This window comes from Symphalangus syndactylus, chromosome 7 (genome assembly GCF_028878055.3).
Source record: "Symphalangus syndactylus isolate Jambi chromosome 7, NHGRI_mSymSyn1-v2.1_pri, whole genome shotgun sequence".
Classification (NCBI taxonomy): Eukaryota; Metazoa; Chordata; class Mammalia; order Primates; family Hylobatidae; genus Symphalangus; species Symphalangus syndactylus.
In genome coordinates, this window is record NC_072429.2 from 51,617,973 (window position 1) to 51,636,720 (window position 18,748).

Below are 18,748 nucleotides of genomic sequence, written 5' to 3' on the forward strand. Positions count from 1 at the left end.
CAGATTCCTCAGGCCAGGTGTTCTTTCCCTTGGGCAGTACTTGAAAGAGCAACTGCCATTATCCTCCTGCCTTCTGAGCCCACTCCCCACTTAGATTGACAGTGAAGTCTTTGGGCCTGTGAGTCACCCACTTAAGGGTGGCTGCTTTGGGTCATGATGTATTTATTATGTACTTTACAGTTAGGAAGGATAACCTTATTCCCCTCATTTCCAGACTATTAGGGGACAGCTCATCAAAGTTCTGACAATATTGACCAAAATGGAGTTAGACACAATTTTCCACAGTCTCTTGGCAGGCAGCATAACATAGTGAGGGAAGCAGATCATGGCCCTGGGGGACCTGGGTGTGAGTTCTAACTCTGTCACCTCCTGCTTGTGTGAACTAGCAGTATACAAGTACCTAGGATGTGACAGTCACTGTACAGGGATGTGTAGGCATGTGCCACCATGCTTGACTAATTTGTAAAACTTTTTTTTGTGGAGACGAGGTGTCACTTTGTTGCCTAGGCTGGTCTCAAACTCCTGGCCTCAAGTGATCCTCCTACCTTGGCCTCCCAAAGTGCTGGGAATACAGGCGTGAACCACTGTGCCCAGCCTGCACTGTTTTTAAAATAGGTACCACTGAGGATGAAAACATACTCTGATGCCACAGATTTTAAGTTATGTCCTGATTTCAGAGGTGTTAAAATGTGAAAAAAATGTGCATGTGCACATAGATGAACGAGGGTCATTTGGCACATGCTGAATGTGAAGTGCCTGTGGGGTCTCCATGAGGCCTGGAGCTCAGGAGCAAGGTCTGCGACAGAAATACTGATTAGGGGGCCATCGGCACAATGCAGCTGAAGCCGAGGGAACATACAGTAAGACTATGGGCAAGTCACTAAACATCTCAAACCCAGTTTTCTTGTTCAATAAAACAAAGGTCCTGTATCACACAGAGCTGCAGTGAAGTGGTGTTGTATGTGAGGTGCTGACACAATGTGCACGGTCTGGGGGTACTCTGGAGGTGTTAGCTCTGTTCCCTGCTCTCTTCCATGACATGAAGGCTTGGGCATTGCCTAGTTAGTGAGGCCATAAAGGTAGCTGGTGTGTCCCTGAGATGCTGCACACCCGCTCCAACTGCCCCTTTAGCGGCATCCCTATGGCCCTGGCTGTGGCTGTGCGGGTCCATCCTGAAGAGCAGGTTTGTGGCCCACACCAGATGTCACCTAGTCACCAACCTCTAAAGCTTGAATGTTTGATTTAGGACAGGGGGTAACGACAGCCAAAGCTAGGGATGTTGTGGGGTGCTGATCAATGAATACTTAGCATGTGTGTTGAGCAACAAAATACTATCCATAGACCTAGCACTAAAAAAGCCCCTCCAGGTGGCACCAGCACTTACCAAAGCACATCAAAGCCACTGTTGGCGACCACTTGGGCAGGCATGTGGAGGGTGTGCAGGGGATCAATCAGCCCCAGTGTGGGTTTGATGGCTCTCGAAGTGATGCCTAAAACATAAGGATTTTCAGTAGAGGCTAAAGCCATGGGCATCATTTTAAGAAGGCAAATGACTTCAGGATAATAAATCACCCTAAAAATAAAAATATGAGAAAAGGTTCATTTTCATGTAGTGAGGCAGTAAGGAGCAATGGAAAGTGATTTAGAGTCAGAAACCTAGGGTTTTCAGTGGTGTGCTGGAGCTGGCTCCTACTGGTTTCCAAGGGCCATGTGTATGCATCTCTTTCCAACTCCTGTGTGAGTGATGTCATTGGCCGTGGTGAGAGTATTTACACCACAGAAATGGGCCAACACTACAAGTCAGGGCTTACTTGTTTATTATTAAGTTCCAGAGAGCCAGTTTACTAGCACACCACTGGTGCTCGCTTTGCAACTTACTTTGTGTCTTTGGGCAAGTCACTTAGCCTCTCTGAGTTCTCTATAAGATTAGACTATAATAGCACAGGGCCTCCAGCTCTCATTGAGCTGTTGTAGGGATCAAATGAGAGAACATTAGGTAAAAGTCTTCAGAAACTGTAAGGTAGAATGTAAGTGTTGGCCATTATCATCATCAACTTAAGAAATGTCAAAGGATAGTGCAATTTAATTTTAAAAAGAAAATTTACTAAAAATGTGCAGTTAAATGTCAATTTATTCTGCTACAAAGATCTGAAAGCAGGATATTGAGCCAGACTAAAAAGAGAGACATTTCTACCACATTAGCCAAGAGTCTGCGACAGAGAAGACAGCATAAAAATGACTAAGAAGACAGAAAGCAGAACAGAGGTTACCTGGGAAAAGGACTGGAGGGATTGGCTGGGACGGAGCATGAGGAAACTTTCTGGAGTGATGGGAATGTTTTGTGTGTTGATTGGGGTGGTGGTTACATGAGCATATATGTTTATCAAGGCTCCAAAACCAGATTCTTAAAATGTGTGCATTTTATTATACAAAAAATCACATCTCAATAAGATTGACTTAAAATGTAAAAAATACGTCAGAGAAAGGAAACAGCCATTTATCATTGATATACAGTCACTAACCTGGGCAGAGAATAGCCAATTAAGATTCATGGCATTTCAATATGCTTTCAGCGGTAATTCTCAAGAAGTTTATTACATTGTTTCATATTTTTATATGTACTTGGAAAAGGAAAGAATATGTGTATATATACATACACTTTCCTTGATTCCTTGATTTTTTTCCTTTCTTTTTAAACTTGATACCAAATATTTAACATATTTATAGGGTACATGTGAGTATTGGTTGCATACATAGAATGTGTGATGATCAAATCAGGCTCTGTGGGGTATCCATCACTGTCAGTACTTTTTGGGAACATTTCAAGTCCTCTCTTCTAGCTACTCTGAAATATACAATACTTTGTTGCTGACTATCGTCACCTTATTCTTCTATAGAATATTGGGGCTTATTCTAACTGTATCATCATAACTGCTTGATTTTTAAATATTAGGATTTAAAGAAGAGTGTGGAGTTGAAAGGTAAGGGAGATAATTCAAAATTATGGTTCTTACCAATTTTTACTTTCAAGGGTTCATAGTCAAAAATGGCAACTCCAGTAGTTTCACTCCCGGTTCCTGAGGTAGTTGGCACTTGAACAAAATAATATTAATTTTAATAAAGCATCTAAATAAAGGTTAGTGGAGACACCTAATTCAGCCTTAGGACTGAGGAACAAAATTAGAGAAGGCAACTTTGCTGACTCTCCTGTTTGCGTGACGTATATGAATTAACACGTATGGAAGCCTAACATGTATGATGTCTATGTCTGCATTAATATGTATGTAAATCTAACATGGAAGATGTCAGTGTCTGTGTTATCATGCATGTAAGTCCAATGTGTATGATGTCTATATCTGCATTAACAGGCATGCATGAGGTCTGTATCTATATCGGCATGCATGTATGTTTAGCATACACATTGATGTCTATGCCTGCATTAATGCACTTGCGTGTTTGACATGTATCATGATTGCTAGATGAATGTTTATGTTGTTTAATATGTGTAATGTCTGTGTCTGTATTAATATGTATGTGTATTTAACATGTATGTGTGACCTCTGTATCTGTGTTAGCATGCATGTATGATGTCCACGTCTGCATTAACATAAGTGCATGTTTAGCATGCATGTGTGTTTAATATGCACGTCTGTGTCTGCATTAACGTGGTCATGTTTAATATGCATATTGCCCGCTTCTGCATAAATGAGTGTTGATATGTATGGTGTCTGTCTGTATTAACATACATGTGTGTTTAATGTGCATGTGATCTCTGTACCTGTGTTAACATGCATGTATGATTTCTGTGTCTTTGTTAACATATATGTATGTTAATCATGCACATGTGTGATGACTGTGTTGTATTAATAGCAGTGAGCTCTGGGAACCTCAGGCTCCTTGGGGGCCAGAGCTTAAGCAGCTGCAGCTGGGTCAATGCAGGCTGCCCGGCACCTCTGGTAACAAAACTCATATTTGCTGTCTCTAAAAGACATCTTTATTCCCTCTTGGCAGCAAGCACAGTGACGCTCTGCCTTTGCTGGGCTCCGTGGTTTTGTGGTTCTGTCAAGTTTCTAAACTTTACTAATCACCCCTCTGTGTGATGCTGACACAGTTTCACCAGAGGGTTCCATTTGCCAGACACCAATTATGCTGCTCCCTGCTGATCCCTCATTCACAACACAGCAGTTCATCTGCCATCGACTTACTCACATCCCATCACAAGCCCTCTTCACAATAGGGCAGGAGAGGGGAGAAGAAAGGGCAAAACTTTAAACTGAGGATATGTCCTAGTTACCAGTTAGTGCATGTTAGCTATAAAACTTTAAATAGTAATATGCTAGCAGCCATAAAAATGGCAGAGAAGAAAAGACTAGAAAATCTCAAGGTCCCCTGTGGAACAAGTGAGCTATTCTGATTTGGATTTGTACGTCTGTGCCCTGGGTAGCCACAGAACAGATGTCACCCAGCGTGATGGGCCATGCTGGCCACATGTCCCAGGGAAGAGACAAAGCCTGAGGTCAGCTGAAGAGCCATTATGTAGAAGAAAGGGTTGAGTCAACACCAGAAAAATAACAGCTAATGTTCTCCTTAAACTCTACAGTGGCTGGCAAAATGGGACAAAACAGAGAGCAGTTTAGAGGACAAATTTGGTGACAGAGGGATCTCATCATATGTCAGTGATGACCTTCCCCCTTTTCCACATGGTGACCCCATAGCTTAAATCTGCAAACTTTCTTTCCACTGACCCCAATTGTCTTTATCTATACAATAATGAAGATCAGAATTTTAAAACGAATGATTGGTCTCCAAACAAGGCATTGATTTTAAATGAACAAACCAGAAAGCTTTAGAAATGTATATGTTAAAAGGACTGGCTTGCATCTTTCTTAAGACCTCTTGCTAATTGCAAAATAAAACAAACAAAGAAATAAACAGTCTTTACCTGCAATCAGAGGCTTAAGAGGCACAGACACAGGCTTTCCCTTGCCAATGGGGGCACTGACATAATCTAGGAAATCAGAATGAGGGCTGGATGCGTACAGATTAGCAGCCTTACAGGTGTCCATGGTAGAGCCGCCACCGACAGCAACATAGGCATCAAAAGCTCCCTTTTGGGCAAACTCAATAGCTTCCATGAAGCTTGGAGAAGAGAAAATAAAAACCAGTATGTTTTATTTTTCAGAAATAAATTGCCATGCCATTAACTAAGGCTTGGGGTAAGTTTTGTGGTTTTTCTTTTTTTTTTTTTTGAGATGGAGTCTCACTCTGTCACCCAGGCTGCAGTGCAGTAGCATGATCTCGACTCACTGTAACCTATGCCTCCTGGGTTCAAGTGATTCTCCCACCTCAGCTTCCCGAGTAGCTGGGATTACAGGTGCCTGCCACCACGCCTGGCTAATTTTTGTATTTTTAGTAGAGACAGTGTTTCATCATGTTGGCCAGACTGGTCTCGAACTCCTGACCTCAAGCAATCTGCCCGCCTCAGCCTCCCAAAGTGCTGGGATTACAGGTGTGAGCCACCCCGCCTGGTTGGGAGCAAGTTTTAATCAACAGTTAGCTTCTGCTTAAAGTAAAGAAACAATAACAACAAAACAAGAATACCTTGCATCCGTTGGTTCCACTCTCACATTATCATAAACTGTAAAGGGGATGCCATTCTTCACTAGGGAATCCATAGCTACTTGCACAGGAGGGAGCTTGGAGAGGTTCTTGTCTGTCATCAAGCACACATTTTTAGCACCCATGTTTTGTAGGTCCTACAAGAAAACCTATAAGTTAGGTTCAACTGCACTAGAACTGCAATAGACTCTTCTGGCAAACTCACATTGTACATTTTTAAAAATAGAGGATGTGATTGTTGTCATTTAGCATGTGTCTTATGAGATATGTAACATTTACAGTAGGAGACTGTAGACATCTCGAATACTTGCCATTCCCACTTCCTTTGTAACTCCTGCTCCATATCTAATATTTGAAACAGCCATCTGAAAAAAATAAAAAGGTTTAGGTGTAGGGAGTATTTGAGAGTTGGCCAGTCCATTTCTAAAAACCTGAAATGGTTTCTTGTTGCCTAGAGCATAAAGTACATACTCCTTAGCATGGTCTTCCAGGTCATCTCCCATCTGGTCTCACTTAAAGAAGTGTGGACACACCACACTTCCTTAAGCAAACCTCAGCTCCTGTCACATTTGAATGACTTGTCTTTTCCCAAACACATCATAAACTCTCAACTGTTCCCTTAGCTTCAAATGCCTGCCTTCCTCCATCTCCACCTGTAAAATAACTCTCAAATGTCTTACTTTCCATTCATCCACCCACCCTTGCATACCTGTCACCCAGTCAATGCTACTGTCTTCTATGTTGGAGGCACTGTGTAGGCTCTGGTAACTCAACTATGAATAAGAGACACATGGCTTCATAAAGTTTACAGGTGAGAGAAAGGCTTTTACACTGATGGATGATGGGTCACGTTTGGCCTGAATTATATTTTATTTGATCTGTGTTATGTTTAAATTTCTTTTTTTTTGAATTGACTGACAACGCTTAAAAATCAGGATAAAAAAATTTAATAAGACCATCTGAATTTCACTTTCTCTTGAATAATCCAGCAAACTGGGAATGCAATCCCATATGGCAGTGATCTTATGAGGCTGAGTGGAGTCACACCTTAGATGGGGCCTGTGCCTTCAGTGAGCTCAGCATGGCATCACCCAGCCTGGTCATCTGTTGGTTAACTGTCGGGTCCCCGGTGACATTTTAATTAGTAATTCCTGAAGGCAGGCGCAGTGGCTTATGCCTGTAATCCTGGCACTTTGGGAGGCTGAGGTGGTTCTATCATCTGAGGTCAGGAGTTCGAGACCAGCCTGGCCAACATGGCAAAACCCTGTCTCTACTAAAAATACAAAAATTAGCTGGGTGTGGTAGTGTGCACCTGTAATCCCAGCTACTCAGAAGGCTGAGGCAGGAGAATCGCTTGAACCCAGGAGGCGGAGGTTGTAGTGAGCTGAGATCACACCACTGCACTCCAGTCTGGGTGACAGAGTGAGACTGTCTCAAAAAAAAAAAAGAAAAGAAAAAAAAATTCCTGGACTAGGAGGAGACAGGAACTTAAACAAATAATTATAAGTAATTATGTAATTACAGTGTGATAAAAATGCACCAGAATTGTTACTTTGCTTTGACCTCTTTTGGGATTGTTATAATTACAAAACTAAAGATTCAATATATAACAAATATATATTGGAGAATTTGTAGAATTGGGAATTTATCCTATTTTAGTGACTGTACAAAGACAGCACTCTAGACATTAGCTGTGATCTCAGAAGGTTTATATTCCATTATACCAACCAGGTACTTTGCTAAATATGGTCCGATCAAATAGAGATTATGGAATGTGAATTAATAACAGATTTAAAATAATAATTCGTTAGCAAAATATTCTAGTTTTACTTTTTCTAGTCATTCATACAAGAAATAATGGATTGAGTGAATATACCTCAAAGGCATAATCTGTTGTTTTCCCAGAAGGTGAAAGTCCAGGGGCTAGAAATGTAAAAGTTAGCATCAAAGTGGGTCTTAAAAATAAAGCATAAATGTTACTTGATAGTAAAATCCAGCAGTGAACATAAGTATTTCCTTTGAAGTCTTACCAAAAATATATTTTTTTCAGGTTTCACTGTTGCATATCAAATTAAAATCAATTCCTGCATTTTAAGATAGAATGTAATGCGGCCAGGCACAGTGGCTCATGCCTGTAATCCCAGCACTTTGGGAGGCTGAGGCGGGTGGATCACGAGGTCAGGAGACCGAGACCATCCTGGCTAACATGCTGAAACCCCGTCTCTACTAAAAATACAAAAAAATTAGCCAGGTGTGGTGGCGGGTGCCTGTAGTCCGAGCTACTCGGGAGGCTGAGGCAGGAGAATGGCATGAACCCGGGAGGTGGAGCTTGCAGTGAGCCGAGATCGCACCACTGCACTCCAGCGTGGCCAACAGAGTGAGACCCCATCTCAAAAAAAAAAAAAGGAAAGAAAAAAAAAAGATAGAATGTAACGCTAACTTGAGGCTAAATTTGTGAAAATAATAAAACATTTCTTCCATTATAATTAAAATATGTGTTTGAAAATATAATGTGTAACAATCCTCTAGTAAAAAAATCCCCTAGTTTAGAGTTGGGTTACAATTACAGAACAACTATTAGTAAGTTCATGAATTAGAGGCTTGTTTACACTTCTTATAGCAACTGTGATAACTTGTTTGAATTAATTTTTTTTAATTCATAGGGATAACTTATCACAGTAAGATATTTACATTTCTCAAGCTTATGCATATAAAAAACTTATTTATCTTGGTAAAATTTAATAAACTTTTTTTTTGAGATGGAGTTTCGCTCTGTCACCCAGGCTAGAGTACAGTGGTGGGATCTCGCCTCACTGCAACCTCCGCCTCCCAGGTTCAAGCTACTTTTTTTTTTTTTTTTTTTTTTGAGATGGAGTTTCGCTCCATCACCCAGGCTGGAGTGCAGTGGCAGGATCTCAGCTCACTGCAACCTCTGCCTCCCAGGTTCAAGGGATTCTTCTGCCTCAGCCTTCCTAGCAGCTGAGACTACAGGCGCGCACCACCATGCCTGGCTAATTTTTGTATTTTTAGTAGAGACGTGGTTTCACCATGCTGACCTCGTGATCCACCCACCCTGGCCTCCCAAAGTCCTAGGATTACAGGTGTGAGCCACCGTGCCCGGCCTAATAAACATTTTTATAAGGTGCTATTTCCTTGCAAAAGATTAGGTTTTAATTATGGTAAAAATGATTTTCTGTCATATTGGAACACTGAAAGGGACCTAATTAAAGATTTTTATCCTTGTTTTTATCTACTTATTTATACCAATACTGGTCAGTCATAAGATAAAGTCTACAGAACAATTTTCACTATGCTTTTTCTTTTTTAAGGAAAATAGATCAGAACTAGACAACAATCTACCTTCAGCTCCCTGAGTACAAAGGCACCCTTAACCAAAACTCAAATTTATTGGATTCCTCTAGGCTTAAAAAAAAATAATCTGTCCGGGTGCAGGGGCTCAAACCTATAATCCCAACATCGTGGGAAGCTGAGGTGGTAGGATAGCCCAGGAGTTTGAGGGTACAGTGAGCTACGACTGTACCGCTGTACTCCAGTCTGGGTGACAGAGGGTGACCCTGTCTCTCTCTCTGTATATAAAAATCTGTTATTTCTGTTACTAAATTTTAAAGACATAAATATGATCCTAGAAAACAATGAGAATATCTTTCTGTAAATTTAACTTTATTACCTCAAATAGGAAATTAACTAATTGTTGAAACCAACTAAGAATTCGAGAAAATCAGCTGAAGACAAAATTCTGTATTTGCTCAGAAGGGCCTTAAAGGTTGGACATGTTTCTGCCTCATAGATGGCAGTTAATGATGGACAGGGAGGTCCCTTGGCTTGTCCTGAAGGGTGAGTCACTCCTTGGGCAAGAGAAAGCCCTTGGTGAGTTACTCTCTCTGTTCTAACTCCCCAACGGGCTTCTCTGTGGGTGTCTGCTTAGGATCCTGGATGGTCAGCCTCTTTCCTTTCCAACTCTTGCCTTAATGTTTAGATCTGACCTTAGAAGAGACAAAATCAGTGGTTGTGTCCGTAATCCATGTGACATTCTTTTTTTTTTTTTTTTTTTTTTTTTTGAGACGGAGTCTTGCTCTGTCGCCCAGGCTGGAGTACAGTGGCGCAATCTCGGCTCACTGCAACCTCTGCCACCCGGGTTCACGCCATTCTCCTGCCTCAGCCTCTCCGAGTAGCTGGGACGACAGGCGCCCGCCACCACACCCGGCTAATTTTTTGTATTTTTAGTAGAGACGGGGTTTCACCGTGGTCTCGATCTCCCGACCTCGTGATCCGCCCGCCTCGGCCTCCCAAAGTGCTGGGATTACAAGCGTGAGCCACCGCGCCCGGCCTCCATGTGACATTCTTAGGACATGCTGAAACTATGTTGAGTTTCCTGCTGCTCTGTGGACCACAGTGTTTGGTGTTTGGTAATGACTAAGATGTTGTGGTAACTGAAACTTTGTTATTATTTTTAAGTATTAGGAAATATAATATTCTTTTAAATACAATATTATTTTAAAGATTGATACAAACAAGTTTTGTTTTTCTTTCTAGGAACCACCTTCTTCTTGTTCTTTAGCCTCCAGTTTTTAGAGATGTCTTAGAACCTTCCAAAGACTTCATCTTGATTAATTCTGTTTGACGAACTCAGACATTCTTAAAATCCCATCTGTGCATTTTTAGACTTGGCAAGTAATTAAAAGAGAAAAGCATTATAAGTAGCATTAAATAGATATTTGAGACAAACACGTGATTAGTAGTATACATTCAGCTAACTTTGTGTAGAGTTACATGTTATCAATTTCACAGTGAAATGGTAACTGTTTTCATGGACCTTGCTCTCACATGCCTTGGTTTTCTTTACATACACTACCCAAATGTATTATAATGCCAAATGCAGAAATCAAAATTGTGGCTAGTTTAAAAATACAGAAGTATTACCTTGGGAGTAAGTATGAGAATGAGTCGGGCACTGGCACCTAGGGAAAATAAAAACGACAGCAAAAAAAACCTAAGGTGAAAATAGAGACCAAAAAATGAAAAGCCTTAAGCTAACTCACATTGCAGTCTAGTGCTAAGATGCTATCAAATTGGTAGTTCTTGGCAGACACTGTACAATAGAAAAAATATGTATAGACCCAGAAATCACGATGGACAAAAGGTTGACTCAGCGTCTTCCCAGCGCTGTAGCATCATTCTTTCACGAATTCATTTACTCTAGCAATTCCTATCAAATGCCTGCGGGCAGCTGAGATAAACGCTCTGGGGGTACATGCAAGTTTAAGATGGGGGTCCCTGGTCTCCATGAAGCCCCAGCTCTTACTGGGTTAGGAGCATTGACCAAATCGGCCCAAGGTTAACTCTACCTGTGCGCCCCTTCTTACTTACTACCCTATGCTGGGAACTTGCCTTGTATATTTCCCAGTGCCTTCAAGGTGTCTAATTTTTCTTCAAGCAGGCTCTAGACCCGAGCCTCCAGGAAACCTTCCTGGACCCAAAGACCTCCCTGGTCCCCATCTTTCTCTGCCCAGTTGCAGCTCCGGGCTCGGAGCTCTCCTCCGTCCCCGCCGCGCCGCTCCCCAGCGGCCCCAGCAGCGCGCACACCCGGCGCATGCCGCGCTCCGAGGCCGCCACCGCATGTCACTTCTTGGTCGACTTCTCTACAGATTTCCCACGTCCTCCTTTTTGGAAACCCTCCCTCCCCTGGCTGTGGTCTCCCTTCCTGTCCTGGTCGTCTCTTATTTCTTAGACAGTCCCATTCCCTCTTCTGGCTTCTCTTTCTCCTGCTCTTTCTCTGATCGAGGCTGGGAAGACGGTTTTATGTTTTGTTGGGTTGCCCAGAAGACCTGGGCCAGTGGTTGGGTCTCGGTAGATACTTGAGTGCATCACTTCCTCCTCCCCGCCAAAAATTCGAATCTGGAATTAAAACATCCGAGGGGGAAAGTTGGGGAGGAAGGAAAAGGGTTGATCTCAGTGGCCGTCCAGATCTCAAAAATTCGAACTGTGAAGTCAAAGCAGACTCGGGGGCGATTGAGAGCTGGCGCGAGTCGCGGCTGCCATCTAGTGGTTCCCGACGCGCGCGCCGGGGGAGAGGACGCGGGCCAGGCCAGGCTTGTCCTTTCACAGGTGGGCTTTGGTTGGAGGACTTTCCCTGCTTTACGCCCTCCAAGGACAAGAAAACTGAGGCAGAGAGAAGGAAAAAAAAATCCAAACTCAAAGCTTTCCAACGTGAACGCTCCTGGGAGCCCTTGCTTCCTTCCTACACCCCCACCCCCCCACTTTTTTTCTTCCCCAAGCTCTGAGGCTATCTCAATTCATTATTTCTACTTCTTACTTGTGGTTTGTATCCTGTCCCCTCTTGCTTTCTCGGGACCTCTACCTGTCCTGTATTTCCTAGTCCTCCCCCTCACTCTCTTTTTCAGCCTATTGAAGAGTTTTGCGCCTGAAACTTTTCCACCTCCTACCCCCTCTGGCGGGCTCACTCTCCCTCTCTCTCCTCCCGACCTACATTTGCTGGCTTCGTTTCTAGGTCTCGGACACATTCTTTGGCCCCTGAAATCAGGCTGCTGTGTCTGCAAGTCCAGCTGTCCGGCTGTGTCCTCACTTCTCAGACCTCCGAGCACCTCACTCTAGCAGCATGAAACGCGTGGCCACACCTTTTTGGTGGAACTTTTTCCTGCCTTCCAGGAGCCCTACTCGCCTGGGCTTCCTCTAATTGTTCTTTTACTGGCTCCTTTTCCACTCTGCCCATTCCTGGGCTGCCTTCAGCCATTCTGACCCTTCCTCCTCCCTCACCCTTTAGAGCTCATTATGCACCAAGGCCTCAAACATGTCTCCACCCAAGCCCACCCAGTTTTACTGGGACCCTGCTACTCTCTGGTTCCAGTATCACCTCTCATGTGGATGACTACCAAATTCCCAACTGGCTTCTCGTGGCTCCACCTCTGCCACCTCTATTCCCCACACTGTAGTCGAGGCATATTTCCAATGATGTCGCTCCCTTGTTGAAAGCTGCTTCAATGGCTCCCCATGGCTCTCACATAAAGTTCAGGCCTGCCCCTGCCTGACTGGCCCCTCAACTCACTCCATCTCTGGGTTTGGGCTCCTGGAAAAATTAACTTATTTCTTTTCCTTGAATGAGCCACAGTCTCTCTCTGTCCTCCAGAACTTTGCCCTTATTATTTCCTCTGCCTGCAACATACTTTCCTTCCCTCTTCTGGATAACTTTTGTTCTTTCCCGTCAGTTCCCCTGGGCAGCCTTCCCTGAGGCCCCAGGCTGCAGAGAGACACTCTTTCTGGAGCCTCCCTTCGCGTTAAAATGTACCACACTGTGCTGTTTTTCTGCTTCTATCTGCCTGTGGATTGTGAATTTAGTGACGCCCAGGCAGGATCTCCTGTTTCTCACAACTTTATCCCCTGTGGCTAGCGCCAAGTGAGTGCCAGGCACAAAGTAAGCCTTTTGTACTGATTAAATGAGCGAGTTAATGAATGAATAAGTGAATGTAGACATTTTCATTCCCCTGACCCTCTCCTCTCTTTTCCTGGCATGCCAAGACAGAGGGCCTGAACTGGAGTGGGGGCCGGGGGGGGCAGGCTGTGGGTTCCCGCCTTCTTACGATGGCCTGAAGGCACTGATGGGCTTCTTTGGACTCCTTCAGAGAAGCGGAGTGAGGCTTGGGGAGAGCAGGACCTCATCTACCTGCCCTCCTGGCTCTGGCCCCATTATTCTGACTTCCCTCCTGATATCACTGATTACCTCTTAGCCACACTCTCAGCAAAAGCCAATCTGTCTCCCATTCCCTAAATCGCAGCCCCTCTCATCTACTCAAGGACTGCCAGCAGCTCTCCCTTCTCTCCCCGAAATCATCAAAATCCCCCTCCCTGTTAGACGTTATCCATCATCAATCAGCATTTTTTTAGCTTATTCATAAGCGCATTTCCTCCATCTTACATAACAAAACCAGAAACCTCTTGTTCCTCTTTCCTCTCCCATTCCCACTTCTACCTCTCTCCTTCCCTTCAGCGGGCTATACCCATTCTTCCGATTTATCTTCTCCCATGCCCTCTGGAGCCTCCTGCCATCAGCTTTTACCCCGACTCAACTGACCAGCTTCCCAGCTCACTAATGCCCTCCACCTAGCTAACTACACTGCTGAGTTCAGTTCTGTCTTCACGGTACCCGACGTGTCAGCGGCATCCTCCTGTTCACTCCCTCCTTCCTGGAAACATGTTCTTCCCTGGCTTCCAGGGCACCACTCAGTTTTCTTCTCACCGCATTGGCTGCTCTTGGCTTCATTTCTTTTCATGATTTTGACTCCTAACCCTGGAGGGCTCAGGGGTCAGTCCTGGAACTTTTTCTTTTCTTTCCACACTCAGTCCCTTAGTGACCTCCCCTGGTCTCATTGTCTCAAATACCTTTGATGCTGATGACTTCCACATTTATCTTTCTGGCTTGGGCATCTCTCCCAAACTCCAGGTTCACCTGCCCACTTGGCATCTCTGCTTGGATGTCTAAGAAGCGTCAACATTTTCCCTATGGAAGACAGCTCCTGGTGTTCTCTCAAGCCTGCTCTTCCCACAGCCTTCCTCATCCCCATCTAATGGCAATTTCATCCTTCCAGTTGTTCGTGCCAGAAAATCTTGGGGTCACCCTTGGTCCCACACTCCCATCTCCCCCTTATTCACTCTGCTCCATACCCAGGTATGCTTCACCTCTGCATACCTTCCCTGAAGGCCACAGGGTTTGCTCTCTGCATCCACTGGTCTTTCTGCAACCATTACCTTCTCAGTGAGTGTGGTCAGCTGAGTAATCACTCCTGAAGATAAGGTTCTAATCCTGGGAATCTGTGAATGTTACCCTATATGGTAAGAGGAACTTTGCAGATATGATTAAGAATCCTGGCTGGGCGCAGTGATTCACACCTGTAATCCCAGCACTTTGGGAGGCTGAGGCGGGTGGATCACCTGAGGTCAGGAGTTCAAGACCAGCCTGGCCAACATGGCAAAACCCTGTCTCTACTAAAAATACAAAAATAAGCCAGGTGTGGTGGTGTGTGCCTGTAATCCCAGCTACTCAGCAGGCTGAGGCAGGAGAATCGCTCAAACCTAGGAGGTGGAGGTTGCAGTGAGCCGAGATTACACCACTGTACTCTAGCCTGGGTGACAGAGTGAGACTCCATCTCAAAAAAAAAAAAAAAAAAAGAATCTTGCCAGGTGATGTGGCGCATACCTATAATCCTAGCACTTTGGGAGGCCAAGGTGGGAGGACTGCTTGAGGCCAGGAATTCAAGAACAGCCGGGGCAACATAGTGAGACTCCATCTCTACAAAAAATAAAGTCAGCTGCGCATGATGGTGTGCACTGTAGTTCCAGCTACTTGGGACGCTAAGGTGGGAGGATCTTTGAGGAGGCCAGAAATTTGAGATTGCAGTGAGCCGTGATCACATCACTGCACTCCAGCCTAAGTAACAGCAAGACCCTGTCTCAAAAAAAAAAAAAAAAAAATCTTGAGATGAGATTATCCTGGATGATCTGTGTGGGCCCTAAATGCAATCACTCATACCCTTATAAAAGGGAGGCAGAGGGAGATTTGACCCAGAAGACAGAAACGTGAGCACTGAAGCAAGATGGGTGCCAGCTGTGAAGATGGAGGAAGGGGCCACAAGCTAAGGAACAGAAGGTACAGCTCTAGAAGCTGGAAAAAAGCAAGTAAGTGGATTCTGCAGCACCTCTGGGCCTTACTCAAGAGGGAGTGTGGCCCTGCACACACCTTGGCTTCAGCCTAGTAAAACTAATTTCAGACTTCTGACTTCTGGAACTGTTAAGAAGATAAATGTGTGTTAAGCCACCAGGTTCATGGTAGTTTGTTACAACAGCTGTAGGAAACTAACAGTGAGGGCTGCTCTGAACACCTCAAAAATTGCATCCCTTCCTTCAGTGTCCCAGCCTCCTTTATGTTCTCTTTAATAACTGTCAACAGCTAATGTACTCTCAATTTTACTAACTAGTTTGTCATCTGTCCCCTGTGCCCCATGCATGGCATGGTTAGGTTGTTTTGTTCCCTGCTGTACCCCAGAGAGAACACAGTCAAAGCAGGGCTGCATTGCACATCTTTTTTTTTTTTGGAGACACAGTCTTGCTCTGTAGCCCAGGCTGGAGTGAAGCGGCCTGATCTCTGCTCACTGCAAACTACGCCTCCCAGGTTCAAGTTTCTCCTGCCTCAGCCTCCTGAGTAGCTGGGACCATGGGCACCCGCCACCCTGTGCAGGGCTGCACATCTGGAGAGAGAATGTGACTCTTGCCCTCCAGGGCTTTCCCACAACCTCTCTCGCCAGGCCACGCCTTGCCTCTGTCTCCTTCAGTGCTGGTTCTTTCCCCTCCATTCAGTTGTCAGCGCAGCTGCTCTATGGAATGTGTCGGGCAGAAGCCCAGAGTGCATGCTCTGTTCAATAGAGGTGGCCACACATCACCCCGTGCCCTAGCCCACTTTTCCCAGATGAAACATGGGCCCAATGATGCCATTTTCCAATTTTCCAAGATTTTCTTCGGAAATCTCCTACTTTTAAAATGTTTACCCTATTAGAAAAATAAGCATGTGCAGAAGAAAGCACCATCTTGGTACTCCTGCTGTGGCAGTGCTGCTCCCCAGGAATTCACTCTCAGCTGTTTCCTTCTAGGTTAGAGTTTTGTTAAGGCTTCAACTGTCCTCCATACACATGGATGGATGTGTTCCCAACTCACTCTTGAGCCCCAGAACAATACATTCAATCACCTACTGGGGTCTCCATCTGAATGTACCAGAAGCATGCTCAACTCAAAATGCCCTAGACTGAAGTTGCCATTTTCCTCCTAACACTAACTCTCCCACAATCCCTGCCTTGGTAAATGAGCCCACTGTTTACTTGATGCCCAAGCCAGAAATCTCAGCTCTTCACTATTCAGATACAAAATCCTGTGGATTCTAACCAACCTCTCAACATTTCTATCTACCCAAGGAACTGCCTCTCTGTGCATGAAGCCGTTATCTTTAGGCTGGAGCAGGATAATGACCTCTAGTCCTTCCTCTTCACTCCACATTTCCACCAGAATGCGCTAACACAGTTCTGATTATGCCATACTCCCTTCTCATGCAACCATTCCAAAAACATATTGTGTGTGTGACACTGATTCCACGGGATATGAATGGTGTTGTGTGACAAAGAGTTCTGTGATGACATAGGTTTAGAACCAAAATTTTGAACACAGCTTTAGTTTTTTTTGTAGCTTCTCGGAGCCCTGCATGTCTAACGTATATTTTGATTCTGCAAGAAGGCAATACGGCAGTAAGGAGCTTCTCAAACTTATTTGGCCATGGAATTCTTTTGTCATGGGACATTTTAAGGTATCAGCGTTTCATGGTGAGAAATATTATTCAATGGCTTTCCATTATCTACAGCACACAATTCAAATTCCTTAGTATAGGCCCAAGAACAAGGACTGTGAAGCCAGAGTATCTGGGTTCAAATTATGACTGTGCCATTTGCTTAGCTGTGTGACACTGGACAAATTCTTCTCCATGCCTTTATTTCCGTATCTATGAGGATGACAGTACCGTGTGTCATAGGGTCAGGGAAAGGATTAGAGTCACTATTATACTGATAGTCCATTCAAAGTGTGTAAGACACTGCCGGGCTCATGGTATTAGCTATATTCTTATTCATGGTCTTTTATCAGCCGTCTTCTCCATCTTTACCTCCTCCTATAAAGGTAGGTCTACTTGTCTTTTGTGTCCTGGGACTGCATCTCCATCGCTGGTGTTGCTCTTCTCTCTGCCTGACATTCCTCTCCAGTCCCTCGCCTTTCCTCCTACTGATCTCCACCTGTGAGCTCAAACTTTTCCATGTTTCCCAGGCAGACTTGTGCACTTGCACAGTCAGCAAGTATTTATCAGGTGACCAGGATGTACCTCGCATTTCTGCTGGGAGTCAGGCGTGTCATGACATTGAATACCCTGACTCCCTGTACATGCCAGGGAGTGTGACTCTGCGACTTGTCACATCCATCCTTCCCTTCTACACACAGTCTGCTGTAGCCGGTTTTAGCCTCGTCCCCTCATCCCATTCCCCACTAGACCTCGAACTGCTCCAGAGCCTTTCATCTTTGTATCCCCAGAACCTAGAATAGTTTTTGGCACATGATATATGCCCAGTAAGTATGTGTCGATTGCATACATGAATTTGTCTTGGCCACCGTGCCAAGCTCTCCACTGCCTGCTACGATGTGGGACCAGGTCCTCTCTGGGCCTCAGTTTCCTTAACGGTAGACAAGCAGAGTAAAGGCTGCCTCACTGCGCCCTGCAAGGCTGCATCGCGCACTCTGTGACCTCGCTGTTCCGCCTGGTGCGCGGTGGGAGCTCAGGGCGGTATCCAAATTCCCTGAATTCTTGAAAGTAAGCGGAGAAGACTGCGCAGGATGCGAGCGGGTCACACCCAGGGGGCTGCGTGAGCATCCTGCGGTCCCCTGCCCGCCCGCCGGCCCCGCACTCACGCTGCGCGTTGCAGTTGCCTCAGCAAGTACGCGACCCGGGCCCGGGCGGCTGCGGCCATGGCGCTTGGAGTCCTCTTCCCTCCTCGGGTCCCTACACCGCCCCCTCTGCCGGCCAATCACGGAGGCCGCCCGCCTCCCGCCCCTCGGCCGCGCCTGCCCACCCGCTCCGCGGGGTCACCTGTCTAAGCCCCAGCCCAGTCGGGCTCAGGGCCATTTTCCCACCGAGTAAGAACCAGAACCCCAGCTGCCCCAGGGGCACTCGCACCATCCACCCTTGAAATTGCCGTAGAAGGTAACTGCTCCGTAGGCCTCGGGTCCTGCCTTAAACCTCTTTACTTATCAACTCTATTTTTCACATGTTGAGGACTTGGGGGAAGGAAGAGGAACAGGGATATTCTTTTTCCACTGTGAATCCTTTAAAATGTTACTTTCCCTTCTAAGAGTATTTTAAGTGATCAAGACCCTGCCTTTAAACTGTTTTAACAGTAAACAAGAACCTAGCACAGCCCGAGGGTTTTTGTTAAATACTGTGTGAATGGCTTTGCTTTTGATGAAAGCAAAATGGTTTCACCAAGTTAAAACTTACCATGATGAGACTATGCTC

At 45.0% G+C, this 18,748-nt stretch overlaps 1 protein-coding gene across 4 annotated transcripts in view; it reads right to left on the bottom strand.

Moving 5' to 3' along the window:
- The window catches only part of ADHFE1 (alcohol dehydrogenase iron containing 1), a 36,749-nt gene extending 18,507 nt beyond the window's left edge, over positions 1–18,242 (bottom strand). Inside the window, exons 1-8 of one of the 4 annotated variants that reach the window (XM_055286196.2) lie at positions 18,145–18,242; positions 10,561–10,598; positions 7,496–7,542; positions 5,931–5,984; positions 5,602–5,756; positions 4,943–5,139; positions 3,015–3,092; positions 1,385–1,490 (exon numbers count right to left, since the gene is read on the bottom strand). In XM_055286196.2, the coding sequence (XP_055142171.1) occupies positions 1,385–1,490; positions 3,015–3,092; positions 4,943–5,139; positions 5,602–5,756; positions 5,931–5,984; positions 7,496–7,542; positions 10,561–10,598; positions 18,145–18,203 (734 nt within the window). In that variant the 5' untranslated portion in view covers positions 18,204–18,242. Of the gene's footprint in view, positions 1–1,384; positions 1,491–3,014; positions 3,093–4,942; positions 5,140–5,601; positions 5,757–5,930; positions 5,985–7,495; positions 7,543–10,180; positions 10,304–10,560; positions 10,599–18,144 lie in introns of those variants that run through there. The other 3 variants (XM_063643263.1, XM_055286198.2, XM_063643262.1) reach the window with 3 other exon arrangements.
- Positions 18,243–18,748: the final 506 nt, after the last annotated feature.